General features: G+C 37.3%; 2 protein-coding genes and 1 long non-coding RNA gene across 4 annotated transcripts in view; 2 read left to right on the plus strand and 1 right to left on the minus strand.

The window, feature by feature from the left end:
- LOC137708566 (BEACH domain-containing protein B) overlaps window positions 1-7,866 on the minus strand; it is a 32,557-nt gene extending 24,691 nt beyond the window's left edge. Inside the window, exons 1-7 of one of the 2 annotated variants that reach the window (XM_068447678.2) lie at window positions 7,735-7,866; window positions 6,966-7,190; window positions 4,646-4,709; window positions 3,788-4,022; window positions 2,767-2,943; window positions 2,005-2,328; window positions 595-817 (exon numbers count right to left, since the gene is read on the minus strand). In XM_068447678.2, coding sequence (XP_068303779.2) covers window positions 595-817; window positions 2,005-2,328; window positions 2,767-2,943; window positions 3,788-4,022; window positions 4,646-4,709; window positions 6,966-7,087 — 1,145 coding nt within the window. In that variant the 5' untranslated portion in view covers window positions 7,088-7,190; window positions 7,735-7,866. Of the gene's footprint in view, window positions 1-594; window positions 818-1,999; window positions 2,329-2,766; window positions 2,944-3,787; window positions 4,023-4,645; window positions 4,710-6,965; window positions 7,191-7,734 lie in introns of those variants that run through there. The other variant, XM_068447686.2, reaches the window with a different exon arrangement.
- A 3,950-nt stretch (window positions 7,867-11,816) lies between these two features.
- Window positions 11,817-12,470, plus strand: LOC148690404 (uncharacterized). Its single transcript, XM_088686659.1, has one exon. The coding sequence runs from the start codon at window positions 11,817-11,819 to the stop codon at window positions 12,468-12,470; it is 654 nt and encodes a 217-aa protein (XP_088542785.1).
- Window positions 12,471-12,753: 283 nt separating this feature from the next.
- Window positions 12,754-13,540, plus strand: LOC148690405 (uncharacterized). The gene is made up of 2 exons (XR_015956227.1): window positions 12,754-12,885; window positions 13,194-13,540. It is a non-coding gene; the product is annotated as an uncharacterized LOC148690405 (long non-coding RNA).
- The last annotated feature ends 4,195 nt before the right edge of the window (window positions 13,541-17,735 follow it).

Genomic DNA, 17,735 nt, shown 5'->3' on the forward strand with positions numbered 1-17,735 from the left:
CCTTCTAACAGAAAATATCCATCCACATAATTTTCTGAGTCACTCAGACTCATGTCACAAAAATTGCTATGAAGTTCACAACATAGTAAATCAATTTCAAATCAGCAAAAACTTACTTTGCTGGTTAAATTACATCTTAAAAATACAAAACTAAAACATATACACAGATACCACCCTTTACAGGACCTTTTCTTTATGACGTTGATAAGCTGTTCAGCGAATACTTTACCAGAAAAAGATAAGAAATTTAATCTCAAGCAAATTCTAGTAGTAAAGTAATACATACTCTTGATCTGGCAGAGCCACATTCCCTTAACCCCAGACACCAACTAAAGATATGTTTTAAAATGACCCAAAACAAACAAAAGCTCACCTTCACCCGCATAATCTATCTTGAAGGAGATCAAACAGATACAGAAATCCTTTCAGAGAAATTTTAATTTTGAATCTACATTCCACGCAAACTTAAGAAAGCCGTAAATAAAATGAAATGTTGCTCACTATTCATTAGCATTTCAAGAAAATTTTGCATGTATGATTGCACAAGGTAAATGAACCTCAGGATGCAAGTCATACACAAGGAGTTGGTATTACCTTTTCTCAACGGCAGAAGCAGAACTTTTCAATATTAGCACATTACTTGATGGTATTCCAAGACCATCCAACAGAACTTCAAGTCCTCCAATGCTCTTAAAATGATTTTGACCACGAGGATTCTGAGCTAATGTCGAATGAAGAATTCTCAAAGACAAATACAAAAGTGATGTATCCGTCCACTGTTCTTTCATGCTTAACCTTTTGATTACACGCAGCAGCTCTGGGACAAGAACAATCTCCATCAATGAAAATGTAGATGCAAAGAGAGTACAGGGTTCACAAAAGGCACTAGGGATACCATACAGATACCAAAAAGAATTTGGGGCCTTCATAGAACTCAAATATATCCAAGAGCAAAAAATGAAGGGTAGGGGGCAGAAAATAGCAGGAGCTCAAGGCAACAGGGACTGGCATGGGATAGTGTAGGATGTCTTCATGCATTATGTGCACTGAACCCTATGAAAACGTAAATACCAAGAGCACATGCTAAGGACAACAAAGGAATTCATACAACTATTGAAAAAAAAAATTATTTCTTTTCCTTTTTTGGGCTTGACTCAACATTATCAGATTTTCCAAAAGCATATTAAATTAACTTGAACAATTTTTAATTCAACAAGCTACAGAAAGAAGAGAAAGGTAATTTCATAAAAAGGAAAAAAAGGGGCTGCCAGAAAAGAAATGAAATAGATTGCACGGAGATAGTCAAGCACAAAAAAAAATAAAGACAGACACTTGAGATACAAGCATGTAGAGCACTAAGTGTCCTATACAGATGACAAAATGAAAATAATATCTCCAAAATAGTGGAACTAAGACCAACTACACAGTCAAGGTATAACATACATACACAGATGAAAACGAGAAAACAATCTTGTGGAAGTGATGGAACTGTGACAAAATAATAAGTTTTGTTATTTCCGTATAACTGTGGATTAGCAATACAGAAGTGATTGGGCATCTAAGAAATTTACAACTGTAAGCACGGACAGATACATCATGGAAATTAACAAGGCACACAAAACAAAATCTTTACAACAAATGGCAAGGACATGCACATGCAGTCTGAACGCATTTAGCACTTTTGACGTATGTAAATCATAACCATACAAAAACATTTTTTACCAAGTGGTACAGGTCATCAAGATAAGATTAAATTCTCTCTAGGAAAAGTTGACGTAAGAAGATTAGTAATGAAATTTTTTTTACAAAATAATTAAATCACATATGGAAGATGTCCAGACTCCAGCCTGTACCATATTGTTTCTAAGAGTGTAGCACAAGTTTTCAGTGTGTATTACCAAGTCGAGATGTGATGTACTATAAGTTACAAATAAAAATTTCCACCCTATTGTCATCCAAAAGAAAAGATAAGAGAACAAGTAAAAACAAAATTGCCTACCTTACCTACTAACCAATTAAGTCCACCAGCTTCCATCACCGACACAACTGCCCTCTGCTGCCATCGTAACCTTATTTCACTGGAAGGAACCTTTGAACTACCAGAAGAGTCAACTGGAGATGCACCACCCCTTGAAACAAAGCCTATAGTATTACTGTACAACTGACCTTTCTCATATACATTTGAATTTAAATCAATGAAACTACATATTATTGACACCACATATACAAGTATTTGTTGCAAGAGTCCAGTCCTCTCCATAGTAGAATTAGACGACTTTTCATCAACTGAAAGTGCACCGCTTATTGTTTTAAGCTGGACAACAGCCCCTGAAATCACAAAAACATTTGCAAAATTAGCAATGTTTTGCAAGAATAAGATCAATTAAGACTTAAAAAGAAAACAACAAATTTGGTGGATAGGGTCCTAATAACATATTTTACAGCATCACACAAATTAAAACCAAACAAAATATTTGTACAATCCAAAGAAAAGCAAACCGAATTATAAACCCAATCCAACTTTAAGTGATTTGAATCGGTTATTTTCAATCATTTAGTTGTGTTGGGGTTTGAAATCAAATAAATCAAATGGTTGAAACAATTAAAAGAACATATATTTTTATCAGCAACAAAAATCTTCAATCAATTGGGGGGCGTTTAGGTTTTAAATAAGTTAACAATTGCAACAATTCAAATTATAAGAACACCAGTTCCGAATGTGTCATCACAAAGAGATATTACATTAGGAGAGTAAACTACTAATACCTTTCATTAATGCCGTTAGCTTTTGAATCCCACCGTAGTATCCAAAAACTCTGCAATTATGCAATGAACGAGTAACAATCATAAGAGCATCCAGGAGTGGCATTCCTTCCGAAATGATATTTAAGGCTGCGGAATGGCCAGAGAAATCTGCTGACGATCGCACTGTACTGTTGTTTACTGGATTAACCATGGGAGAAACAAAGTAACCATAAATTAAATGTAAGAAAACCCAAATTGAAAGAACAAAGACCATAACTAAATAATACGGGGAGGAACAAAGGGGCCATAAGGAAATAATTAACCAAATATCAAGAGCTAAAATATCAATGTATTACACCATGACCACAATCCTGAAAAGAGTTTACCAAACGTCTTCCAAAAGAGACGAGAGGAAGAACAAGATACAATTTAGATGGCAATGATGAAGTCCAATGAATAATGTGCAGTTACAAATTTGTCCCAAAAGACTTATCATTTACTCATGCACTCCTACCATGCTGATTAGCACAAGTAAAATCAACTTCGTTATAACATATACTACAAAACAATGATTTACTTCTTTTTCTTATTATTTAAAAAAAAAAAACCAAAAGTAAAGATCCTTCCTTTAGATCAATTTCTGTAAGTTACTGAGTATGCCTGGCAGTTGATTAACTGCAAGATCCTACCTAAACTCAAACTCACACAATGACAATAATAAAATAACATAGAAACACAATAACTAACTGCCTGCATTTTGGCTGGAAAGAAGATTGGAAGCTATAAAGCCAATTCCCATTCTTACTCAACTCAAGTAGAGAATGTTTATCTTTATGTACAAGGTAAAATATATAAATTAAATTAAATAATAAAATTTCCAATATCCAGCTGCTAACATTTTCAATTGGACTTTGTAGTGGTATCAATCATACTGCCAAAGATATCCCATAAAAATAAAGAAATTATGTTTTGCAAAAAAATTTAAACCGAACACCAAAGTAAATTGCCAATTGCTAAAAAGCAAACATGAATTTCAACTTACACTCGGCAACCATAGAAGATACATGTGTAATCTCTTCAGTCAACACTAAAATGACTTCTGCAGGATGTCCAGCAAAGCAGCCAATAACTACAGCATCTGAATGTGATGAATATTCTGTAGACTGAACAGTAGTTGAAGCAGCCTCTGACATTTGGCCTGTATTTACTGGTTGCCAATTCTTGCATACAGCCAGAAACTGCTTAAGAAAAACATGAAACAGCCTCCTCTTTTCCACCTATATATTGAGTGAACAAATAATCACAAAGTTAAAGCATACTACAACTATAGCTCACAAGGAACAAGGAAAGCTATTATTGTCATTCTCTGCTATTATTGTATTATTCCTAACCTGTTGTGTAACAGTTTTCCAAAAAACAAAAAAAAGAAAAAAAAAAAAAAAAAAAGAACCCTGTTGTGTAACAATACATAAAACAATTCCACAGTATCTATTCTCAATTCCTGTTAATTAAATTTCTTGAAGGCTATCAAATTTCATGAAGGTTAGGTTATACCTCTTTTTTTCTAAGCATGTAAATTATGTATTATCATTGTTAGAGAAACTATACATAGCTGGACAAGAAAATGAGAATAGCTCCCCTAAGGACCAGTAAGTCCCTCTTTTATTTTTGGCAAGACAGAAAATCCCTTGCCAATCTTGAACATAGTGCATGAGGAAAAGTTTATAAATAGCTCAACAAAATGTAATTCTCAAATCTCAACACACAATCTTGTTTTTGGCACAGTTCATTTTATTACATCAGAAAAAATAATAATAATAATTTACAAGTAGCCTTTGTGAAGAACATTGAAGAATCTTCGTAGAAAGAATTTGACAAATTGATAAACTTCCAAGCATACCTTATCGACAGCTTTTTCATATCTATCCCAAAGTATGTTTAGGACTGCCTCATCTCCAACTTCACTGCAAAATAAAGGGCCAAGTCATCAAACTATCCATCCTAAAATGGTTAATAAATTCTCTTAAAATTCTGCATATACCCACGTAAATAGTGTAACAAAAGAAATTACTAACAGCAGAAGAAAATGGAATAAAAGGACAGCAAAAGGCTAACCAAATTAGGCATCATAATATAACAAATCTTGCATTCTCCCGTTTGCAGTTACAACAATTGCCCACACTATGGTTGAACTGCATAAGCTTACAAGGATTTACACATATATCTGGCCTTAAAGTTGGGGCTGAAACTAACATGTCTAAAAGTGTGTTGGTAGGTACTAATATAGAGATATTAGCATCCATGGCTAGTATTTGGGTTGTTGGTCAGGACCAGGAGAGTGGCCTTTGAGTTATTTGGGACTTTCTCTAGGGGCAGTCTGTATGCTTTATCTTCATGGACCCCTGTGTTGACACAGTGAGGATAAAATTAGATGGGTGGAGTAGAGAATGTCTTCATGTAGAGGGGGCACTTTCCCTGATTCGCTTAGTGACTCTTGAATCTTGAATAGCATTCCCACTTATGTCCATTGTGGAATAAAGTAGCTTAAACTTTGGAAAAATCAACAGATAACTTTTGGGAGAGGAATGGAGAGGGGAAACTGACCGTTTGGTTAGATGTGTTCAATGCATAAACCAAAGGATCGTCATGGGTTTGGCTTTAGAGAATTTGGTGAAACAAAATAGTGTGTTGTTGGGAAATGGCAGTGGAGATTCCCTCTTGAGCATTATCCTTGTGGAATTGAGTCATCAGGATTGTGCAAAGACTACAGAGTCCAACTGGGATTCTTGTATTCTAGAAAGAATATTGTTCCAAAGTTCTTGAAAATACATTTTTAAGGGTTTCTGTTCCTTTTCTTATGCATTGATAATTGTTTAGATCCTATGTTGCTGTGCATAGTTTCCCTGCCCAAAAATCTGGAGATATATCTCTTGAAATATATATAAATATATATATATATCTGTATATTTGATAATGAAATGATTGTAGATACTGCTAGTTAGGTTTGATATGCCAGAGGACAACTTGTCCTATGACTCTATACATGGCCTTTGCGTCATGCATTACTATGAAAAAGGAGGTGCCAAGGAACACCAGAAGGCAGTAAAATCCTATTGAAGGCTTTCTACTATTAATCTCCTCTTCCTAACAGATTTATTTAATAAGAAAAAACCTTTCATTGAGGAAAGGAAAGAGTACAAGGTGTTCAATGGCCCAAACCTGACAAGAACTCACTAAAGAATTTAAAAAAGCCATCAAAACACCACACAAAAATAACAGACTACTACAACAATACTCTAAATGTAAGATTCCACATCGACCAACGGAGAGGGGGTGATGTGCCTTATATGTACATGCTCCCCTCCCTCGTGCTACGGCGGAGTCGAGCTGGGATGTGACACTAAAACACTACAGCTCTTCAATCAGACAGTATTACAGAAAAGAAAGCGCCCTAAATTCTGGAGAGCCCATGGAGTAGCCGAAAATTGGACTCTCTCCCACAAATAATCCTCCCTAGTTCTTTCCACCCACCAAAAGCTCTAAAAAATTCACTCTCCGTATATTAGTGTGATAATCATATTTCTTCAAATGTTCAATTTCCAACTTTAGCCCTCACATGGACTCTATAATTTTTACAATACCGTGACACATACCTAATGCCTATCTCAGGTTTGCCCCCTTTACCAACTGAGTGAAGGCGTAGAGGATACTTTTTTATGGGAAACAAAATTTTGCCGATAAAAATCATAAAACACGATGACACACTCGGTGAACAAGAAATCCACCAACATTCTGATACAACTCTCATAAAAGCAGACCCAAATTTCATCAATGACATCGTAATATAAAACTCTTAAAAGTACCTAGAGCTGCTCCCCCATCTGATTAAATTATAAAAATGAAACATCCCTAAATGCCTCGAGGCTAGCTTTAGGTTCAATTTTTTTTGGAGAGAGGAGAATAAAATACTTCAACCATTTTAGTCTTCTTCTTCTAAAGATCCAGACACTGAACTAGCTAAAATTAACTAAGATCATTCCATATATACCTGAATTTATGCAATGATAATCAAACAAACCAGTCCTTTCATTAAAATAGTTTAACTTTACCGTACTCAATCTAATATAGCATCCCCAAATAAGTAAACACAAAATCACAATTTACAATAACTAACATGCCAGAGTAAAACAACAAGTAGTGTAACAGTGAATCATAAGTACCTAAAGCGGATCTTCGAGCCAGGAGGAGAGAACTTCTGAGCTTGGGTCCCTGAAGAAGAATCTCCATCGTGGCCACCAGAAGTCCTTCGAATAAGGTCAGCAACACCCTTGACAATATTCATGCTTCCCCACAGCCAGGTTTTTAATATTAAGTCAACACTTCCTAATCGGATAGTCAGGATGCAAATGGTGATTCCAGCCCATCACCCTCAATGTGCTCTCCTTCTATTACATGTTACATAAAACACCACTAAGTTAAAAAAAAATTCTCATACACTCAGAATCATACTAAATTACTGCCTAATCCACGAATTTCGGAAACCAGTCGAAAAGGACTAGAAATTTGGTTACCTCAGTTAATTTTTACACAATAAATACACTGGTTAGAGTTGACTTAGTCTGTTAAACTTCCTATAGTACATATTCAATAAAATCTTCTAAAACCTCCAGCTCATTTTCCCATTCCTTTCCCTCAACTTCTTGGCAAACCAAAAACAAAACACTATCCGAGTTTCCGACAAGTAATCACATGAATAAACTAACACTCCCATACACAAAAAGCATAAATTTACATCAAATAAGCTGCTAATACACAATAAAAACCACATTATTTAGCAAAAAATTGAAATATCTGACAAAACTAAATGCTAACTCTGAGGAAAAAAAATTAACAAAATAATAGAAATAATTGATCAACGATGAACACTCGAACTCCATGTTTGAATCCTTTGATCAATTTCATGAATTACAGATAGGAAATGATGAGAACCTGATCGGACCGCGGGCGCCAAAAGAACGGTTAGGATAGGGTTTGCGATTGGAGATCTGAAGCCTGAAATTCTTGGGAGCTCTTTCTCTCCTTCAATGGCGTCGGTGTAGAATCAACGACAGAAAATGCGTATGCGGAAAGCAAAAGAAGGAAGAAAGAAGGAAAGTATAAACCCCCAAAGACTCGTTAAATTTCAAGATTGCCCCGCTGGTGATCAAAGCGGATGATGTGATTTTTATCTGACAGTCCAAAATGCGGTAAAGGTAACAGATTTACCGGGTTTTTCATTTTTACTACCATTGAGACGTCGTCGTTTCTCTTCGGTGAAACCTAGGCTATACCCATTGGGAATTTTAGGGGTTGTTCGTTTTGAGCATACAAAACTGGGGGAAATTATAGGTCAAACTGTTTTGTGAAAATAAATTTAAAAAATTTTAGCAAAAAGAATTCAAAAAATAAAAACACAGAAAATAATATTTAGTTTAAGTTATGTGAAACATCAAATCGATGTTTACTTTGTTTTTCGAAGAGATATTACAATACTTAAATGTATTTAATACAATTTTCATTTGATGTTCAGATATAATTTATGTGAATATATCTATTTAATATCCTCCTACCTCATTACGAGGGGCCACCAACCGCCCGAATAACTCATTTACTTAATGGATAGCGCTTATCCTCTTTCAATCAACAAAATGTACCTTTGCAACGGTGACATTCTTCTTCTTCAAGATCACATCCGGATTAAACTTCTTCTGCATTGCCTCAAACTCAACACTTGCAATGAACAAAGCACAACTCCACTTAAAGAATGGCGACGAATCAAAGCCCAGTGCCTAAAACAAAGGACCTCATTGGCAACTATAGCCGAAAGGTTTTTCTTTTCTTTTTTTTCCGACAAAAAAATTATCATTTGATAGATTATCCAAGCCCAAGCAATCTTAGTTATTAGTGGGGGTTTGGTCCATTAGCTGGTATTTGTTTAGTCATTAGCTGGTATTTGTTTAGTCATTATCACAATCACTATCTGACAGTTGAGATAGTGGTTGTATTAAATACATGTGAATATTGTAGGGAAAAAAATTCAGTGTGCCTAAAACACCTGGTACATAAGTGTCATAATACAATTAGTAAATTTTTTTGTCAAGTTTCCAACCAATTGTATTATTACACTTGGTATACCAGACCGTGTTTCTCGCACACTAAAAAATCTCTCATATTGTAGCCACATTCGCTTTTTAAGACAGTTTTCAAAATAATAGAAAATAAAAGAGATACAATATAAACAAACTCTGAGTTTTAATATAAAAAGAATAGCATCATGTATGCCACCACTATCATCACCATTGTCACCGCCTTCACCACCACTATGGCCACAATCACAACCACCATGTCCATCACCACCTCCACCGTCTAATTGTTGGGGCCATCACCACTGCGACCAACACCACCACTTCCCACCACCATCACCACATTCTCCACCCCATTACCCTCACCATAGACACCACCACCTCCACCTTCTCCACCACCATCATTCATACCATATCTCAACCACCATTTTCACAAAAAGCATCTCTCCCAACAATTGTTAACACAACCATCCTCTGTCACCATCGTAATCGCCACCTTTGCCACCACTACTCCCTTCACCATTGTCGCTTACCTCGTTATTGTCACCACCTATTTACCACCACTATTGACACCTCTATTGTCACCAGTACTAACATTATCACTACCTCTCGTCACACCCGCCATCTCTACCACCACCTCCGCAATCACTACCAATCACAAATTTTAAATTTTTTTTTTTTTTTAATTTAGGCATTGGTATCAGACGCGTTTTCAATGTTTTTATTCTAAAAAATTGTTCTCAAATTAAACTACCATATGCATTCTCAAGTCATCAAAATGCAAAATTATATTTATCGTTTTTGTTTTACAAAACATTCTTAAAAAATCATTTTATAAAATGTCATCAAACACGCCCTTATTATCCATATGTATTATGACACACTAGCCTCTCCATAAGTGCTTACGTGCGCGAGTGAGGGTTTTTTTAATCACGCGTGCTTTGTCTGACTGACTAATTTTTAATTATGCACATGTTGACCCTAAAAATTACAAAACCTATATGACACGCAGACTGTGAAACCCCAAATGTACATATACATACATACATACATATATAGAGCTTGTAAAGAATTTGGTAATTAAAGTAGGTTGTTGTCAGTTTCTTAATAAGAAGAAGAAAAACTGAAAAATGAAAAAAAAAGTGAGAAAAAGGGAGATGGAGGGCATGCAAGTTACAATCACTCAAGAAGATTCTTTGATCTTCTTGGTTTCGCTGTACAGCTCCCAAAAGACCAGAAAGAAGGAAAAAAAAATCATGGCTCTTCTTTGGCTATCAAAAAGAAAAAAATTCATAAGTTGAGCTCTAGATATCCGATTTACAATCGGTTTTCACCACTATGATCACAATGTCGAGCTTTACAAATAAAGGTAAGATTTCAGAGCTTATATGCTGATTCGAAATTTTTTATTATTTGGGAATTTCATATTATTAAGTTTGAAAATCATGTTGAAGTGTTGCATGGTTGAATTGACTGTTTTGGAAAGCTAAAGCTATGAATACATATTGGATTTGGTTACATGGGACATACGTGCACTGTGTTAATTGGAATTGATATTAGTATGTGTGCCTGTTTTATTTCAGATTAGGCACTTCCATTGCTTAAGCGAATTCAAATTATGAAAATGAACACTTGTGGAAAGAGTTGTTACGCGAAACTGGAATACCAGGTAGGGGGACTCACACTCTGGTTAGTGGTTTTCGGTTTGTATTTATTATATATGTAAATACTAATGCATGCAACCTCTGGATTGGATTTTGTTTGTTAGAATTGCAAGTTAGGAAAAAGAGTTTTGATTTTTCTAGCATGCAATTTCTATGTTGTACCAACGACCTGAGAGTGAGAGGCATGAGTGACTACCTTGGGCTTCGATTACCTAAATCTTCGGAGGATCCTATACAAACAAACTCGTACCATTAACCGAAAAAGGGGGGGTATTTGTGTCTATGTGCTATAAGTTGTAAGTGGACACTCTAGCTACCCTACCTTCTGTTAGTATTATTCAAGATTTTTTTTTTTTAGGTATGGGTAGTTGATCGTGTGTTTGATTGCCAGGACAAGAAGAATTTAGGGATCCCGATATAGTTAAGTTAAATGAGCATGGATTTTTTTTTAACTCAAGCCAAATGATTTTGTTGTGTAAATTGTTTTCCTTATATGTGGTACAAAGGTATATCTAATTTCAAACCTAGGTGGGGTGCCTCTTGAGGAGGTGCGGATGATTGATGTGATGCTCATCCCTACATTTTTCAGGTGATGTGCGAGATTTAATTGAAGAGTTGAACTAAGGTGTGCAGTTGTTAGCTTGTCATTGTCAACCTTAAACTTTCAAGTTACAAAATCAGCTTTTGAAATGTAAATATTGATTTTCTGCTTTCAGTGAAAAATGGCATGTGTAGCCTCTTTTGCTTATGTATATATTTGTCCAAAACTTGTGACTCATTTACTGTTGTAAACTGAACTTCTAGGATTTCTTCAGTAAAAATGTTGCTTGTGAAATAGTCTTGAATTTTATGACTTTGCTTAAACTCTAATATTTAATTTATTAAAAGATAAATATTAATATTAAAGTTGTGAAATCTCGTCTCCAGATTTTACGTATTTCGTATTTACGTGAATTCATTTTATTTTCTTTAATTTTAGATTCGTTACCCAGTTACAAAGTTTGAATTTTCGTAATAAATCATTTAGATTCATTACCTAGTTACTGTTGAAGGAGATCGAGCTTAGAAAGGAATGTTGACTCTATCAATATTGTAAATAATTTCTTCCTTATTTGTAAATGATTTAGCTTGATAGTAGGAACCATTTTAGGATGCTTTTGTAACTATAAGTTTGTGGCTTTGCCCCTTGAATAGTAAGAAAACAATTACATATCAGTTTCTTACATGGTACTAGAGCATTGATCTGGGCATTAAACAAAACACAACAAAACCCTAGCCGACCTCTATGGCAGAAGACAAACCATCAGGCACGGCTTCGGGAACCAAGTGGGACAATCCCAATCACCAACTATACCTTCATCATTCAGACCAACCCGGTGCTATTATTGTGCCGCAGCCTTTGGTCGAAGATAATTACAGCACATGGAAACAATCCATGACTATGGCCTTAACGGTCAAGAACAAAATCGGACTCGTAGACGGTTCAATCGAGGAGCCGAGTGGAAAGGATCCAAATGAATGGCAGCAATGGAATCGGTGCAATAATTTGGTCCAGACTTGGCTGCTAGGGTCAATGTCGAAAGACATCGCCAGCAGCGTGATTAATTGCACGAATGCTAGGCAGATGTGGCTGGACCTGCATGAAAGATTCTCACATGTGAACGTGGTTCAACTGTTCAATATTGAGAACGAGATTCATGATTGTGTGCAGGGAAGTATGACCGTGAGATCTTACTTCACGAAGTTGAAAGGACTATGGGATGCACGTGATGTTTTGTGCACCTTTCCGATATGCACCTGCGGATCGATCAAAGAAGTGGCTGCATATTTGGATACGCAGAAGACCATGAAGTTCCTCATGGGTCTCAATGAATCATATGCAAGTGTTCGCAGCAACACTTTGCTGCAAGATCCCCTACCCACAGTGAAAAAGGCGTAATCCCTAGTACTGCGGCATGAGAAGCAATCGGAAGTGACAACGGGTAAAGTTCAGGCACAACCAGATGCGGCCGTGTTTGCTGTGAAGAATTCGAGTCGTGCATCCGAAGGAGAAAAGGGTGAGTTGAAATGCACCAAGTGCAACAAAACGAACCAAATTTCCAAGAATTGCCGTGCACATCTAAAATGCACATTTTGTGGCTGGAAGGGTCACACAATCGAATATTGTCGCAAGAAGAAGGCAGCAGCTGAGGCCGAGTTTGGTGCGGTGATTTCCAAAGGGAACCAAGCAGAAAGGAAGGAGATGCAATTTCCATTTACCGCGGAAGAGTGCAAACAAATATTGAGTGTGCTGCAAAACAGGTCCTCCTCTGCTAATCATGTTGGTAATTCTACAACCCATGAAGCGCTTTCAGGTAAAGCCTTTTCACTCAACTCTAATGGCAAACAGAGTACTTGGATTTTAGACAGTGGCTGCACGGACCATATGATTTATGATCCCAACCTGTTTTCTACCTCAAAGCCAGTCACTAATCACACGGTGGAATTGCCAAATGGGTCCGTGGCACAAGTCACCCATATTGGCACAGTTGCCTTGTCCCCCAATTTGATCCTTGAGAATGTTTTATGTGTCCCGTATTTCAAATTGAATTTGGTTTCAATTAGCAAGTTAGCCAATTCATCTTGCATCACTATTTTTCTGAACCGATTTTGTATCATACAGGACCTACGTTCGGGGATGATGATTGGGATGGGAATTGAACGGGAGGGCCTTTACTATCTCGATAGAACCAAGAAAGGAACATGCAATCAGGCACGACAGTCCACACCAGTCCTTTGGCACCAACGTCTTGGCCATCCATCCACCAGAATTCTTCCATTATTCTCTTTTTCTAATTTTAAACATGCTTCTTGTGATACCGACAAGTGTGCAATTTGTCCTTTGGCTAAACAAACAAAACTTCCGTTTCCTTCAAGTTCAATTACTACTCATTCTAGTTTTGATTTAATTCACATTGACATATGGGGTGGTTATAAAGTTGCTTCCATTTCAGGTGCCAAATACTTTCTTACCATTGTTGATGATTACACTAGATGCACATGGATTTATCTTATGCAACACAAAATCTGATGCTAGGACTCTTCTAGTTAATTTCATCAATATGATTGCCACTCAATTTGATTCCAAAATTAAGATTATACGTAGTGACAATGGCCCTGAATTCAAACTTGGAAGTTTTTATGCCGAGAAAGGTATCATGCATCAAACTAGTTGTATCATCACACCACAACAAAATGGGGTTGCTGAACGAAAACATAGACACTTGTTAAATATGGCACGTGCCTTGCTTATTCAGGCCGGGCTTCCAAATCGTTTTTGGGGGGATGCCATTCTCACATCTGCATACCTTATAAATCGCACACCCACTCCTCTTCTTGATGGACAAACTCCGTATGAAAAGTTGTTTCACAAACCCCCTAGTTATTCACATTTACGTGTTTTTGGTTGCTTGTGTTTTACTTCTACCCATGCACAACATCGTTCGAAATTTGATCCACGAGCATCCCGGTGTGTTTTTCTGGGATATCCTTATGGTCAGAAAGGATATCGCGTTTTTGATCTCAGTCAACAAAAGGTACTTGTTTCTCGTGATGTGAGTTTCTTTGAAAATGTGTTTCCTTTTCTACTTCCTCCACAATCCGCTGCGTCCTCACATACTCACCATTTACCCAATATTGACCCATTCTTACATTTTGACATGGACTCCCTCTCTGCAGCCCGTCTACCTTCCCCTATTGCTGGGCCAACCCCACCCACCGGCCCACCTGACCCCACTTTACTCCACACACCAATACCGACCTCACCTTCTCCGAAACCCCTCTGACCTCTCCCTCACGTGCAACTGCTCCTTCCCCGATACCACCTCTTTCTCCACCGACACCCATCCCTTCCCCATCTCCGTCGCCCACACCTACTACCCCCGCTCCGCGCCGCGGCGGTAGCTCCATCCGGCCGCCTACATACTTGCAGGACTTTCAACTCGAGACTAGCCTCCCATCACGGACCGTCCCTGCATCATCCACGAATTTGGTCACCCGTTCAGGTACGGCTCATCTACTTTCTTCGTTCTTGACTTATGATCGACTCTCTCACTCTCACAAAACATATATAGCCCAACTTACTCTTCTTAAAGAACCTATGAGTTTTTCTCAGGCAGTCCAAATCCCCGAATGGCGTACTGCCATGAAATCTAAGATTGATGCACTACAGGCTAATGGGACTTAGAGCTTGGTGCCGTTGCCACCTTATAAACGGCCGATCGGCTGTAAGTGGGTGTATAAAGTGAAATTGAAGGCTGATGGAACGGTCGAACGCTACAAGGCCCGCTTAATGGCCAAGGGATACAGTCAAGTTGAAGGAGTTGATTACCGGGAAACCTTTGCCCCCGTTGCCAAAATGGTGACTGTTTGTGTCCTCCTTAGTGTGGCTTCTCTGCGTGGCTGGCATCTCCACCAGCTGGATGTGAACAACGCGTTTTTGAACGGCGACCTTGATGAGGAGGTGTTCATGTCCTTGCCTTCAGGTTTCGGACGAAAGGGGGAGACTCGGGTCTGTTCGTCCGAAATCGTCAAGGTAACTTTCTAGCATTGCTTGTATATGTTGATGACGTCATACTAGCAGGAAACAATTTAGAGGATATAGAGAACACGAAATTGTTCTTGGCCAATCAATTCAAGCTTAAAGATTTGGGGCAGCTGAAATATTTCCTCGGCATCGAAGTTGCCAGGTCACGGCATGGAATCAATTTGTCGCAACGTAAGTATGCCTTGGAAATTTTGGATGATGCTGGATTTTTAGGTGTCAAACCTTCTCGGTTCCATATGGAACAGAATTTATCACTCACACAGTTTGATGGAAAGTTATTAGATGATGCTTCGGCATACAGACGAATGGTTGGGAGGTTGATATATTTGACCATAACTAGGCCGGACCTGACTTATGTCGTACATGTACTGAGCCAGTTCATGGATAAGCCACGGCAACCACATCTGGAAGCAACTCATAAAGTGCTTAAGTATATCAAGCAAACGCCGGGTCAAGGTATCCTGCTATCATCTACAGGGTCACTCCAATTGCGGGCATTCTGTGATGCCGATTGGGCACGTTGTAAGGACACAAGGAGATTAATCACGGGATATTGCATTTTGCTTGGGCAATCTCCAGTTTCTTGGAAGACTAAGAAACAAACCACGGTATCTCGTTCAAGTGCGGAGGCCGAGTATCGTTCCATGGCTACCATTTGCTGCGAAGTCACATGGTAGAAAAACATTCTGAACGATTTGGGAGTTGATCACAGACAGCCTGTAACCTTATTTTGTGACAATCAGGCAACTATACACATAGCATCGAATCCGGTGTTTCATGAGAGAACCAAACACATAGAGATAGATTGCCATCTGGTGCGAGAGAAAATTCAAGAAGGGATGATTCGGGCAGCTCATATTCGAACTGCAAATCAGCCGGCCGATTTGTTCACTAAGCCATTAAGCTCGACACAGTTTGAAGTGCTACTTGGCAAGTTGGGTGTCATAAATATACACTCCAACTTGAGGGGGAGTGTTGAAGGAGATCGAGCTTATAAAGGAATGTTGACTCTGTCAATATTGTAAATAATTTCTTCCTTATTTGTAAATGATTTAGCTTGATAGTAGGAACCATTTTAGGATGCTTTTGTAACTATAAGTTTGTGGCTTTGCCCCTTGAATAGTAAGAAAACAATTACATATAAGTTTCTTACAGTTACCTTTATAACAGTCAATGTATTTCTCAAATCCATTAAGTTCCATTTGTGGCAACACACCATCTTTCATTAATCTCAACATCCTATCTTTTGAGATGTGCCCCAAGTCTTCTATGCCAAAAAATATAAGAGTTTTCATTAGTAAGCAATCTCTTTGAAGAAGTATGATCAACATTTAGACATTCTTGAAAGTAGGAGCACCAAATTTGCCATAATTCACCATTGAGAAAAGCATAACCAAGCAAGTTGTCAAACTAGTTTTGAAAGAAAAAATAAATTTGGTCTTTACTTACCAATATAAGAAAAACCCTAATTCGCAAATTGAGTTACTGAAAATAAGTTATTTCTCATTGTATAATATTTAAAACTAAAATATAACCAGTAGATAACTTTAACATGACAGTGCCAATAGATTCAACAACCACTTTACTGCCATTGCCAGCATAAATGTTGTAATGTTCTTATTTGTCTCCTTCAAGCTTTGAAATCCCTCCAAAGAGTTTGTAATATGAACAGAACATCCAGTATCAAACCACCAAGAGTTGTGAGAAACAAATACCATATTGAGCTCTACAGTGACAAAAACATTGATGTTTGTTACCTTTCTTTAAGAGCTAAATTTTAAACCCGAGACAATCCTTTCTTAAGTGCTTAGTGGATTGACAGTGATGACATTTCTTGAGTATGAGATTAGTGATGACATTTCTTGAGTATGCTATACAAAATCCTTTCTTAAGGTTCTCACTTCTATCTAAAATTGAATAAGTTAAGTATCTAAAACTTCTTATCTCATACTCATTCCAACATTCTCGCACTTGAGTATGAGAACAGTTTCAAGTACTCAACTTATTCAATTTCAGATAGAAGTGATCACTAAGTCTTATACCAAGAGCACTCAATCACAAACCATTTATATACATTTTAAAACATAAAACTCTGTAACTCGAATTGCAACCATAATGCAAAACAGTTCTCCAGAATTACATATATTTAATTTGTATTTTTCATCATTGCGAACCTGATCATCAGCAACAAAACATATAACAATTTGCTCCCACTATTTCATAGCATTGACAGCAAGATTCTAAGATAATCAATTGCTCCAAACAATGTATGAATCAATAATTCAATGACAATTGCTTAAACAGACTAATTGTTGTAAAAAGCATCAAATGAATTATCTCAAACTTTATTTCTCAAAACAACAGACCAAAAACCTGATCTCAATTCAAAATAATCTGATACTAGCATAAAACTTGTCTATATAGTCACACCAGCTCTCTGAACTTCACAGTAGCTACCAACAATTGTTTGTTATGACAAATTACTCCCATTGATCAAACGATTCCAGAATCCCCATTCGAGAAACATGAGCTTTAAACGCTCTAATTGGTAGTGGTTTGGTCAAAGGATCTGCAATCATCGCATCAGTACTTAAATGCTCCACCTGAATTGCTCATTCC

The sequence above is a fragment of the Pyrus communis genome, chromosome 15 (assembly GCF_041283825.1).
Source record: "Pyrus communis isolate YQ-2024b chromosome 15, ASM4128382v1, whole genome shotgun sequence".
Lineage (NCBI taxonomy): Eukaryota > Viridiplantae > Streptophyta > Magnoliopsida > Rosales > Rosaceae > Pyrus > Pyrus communis.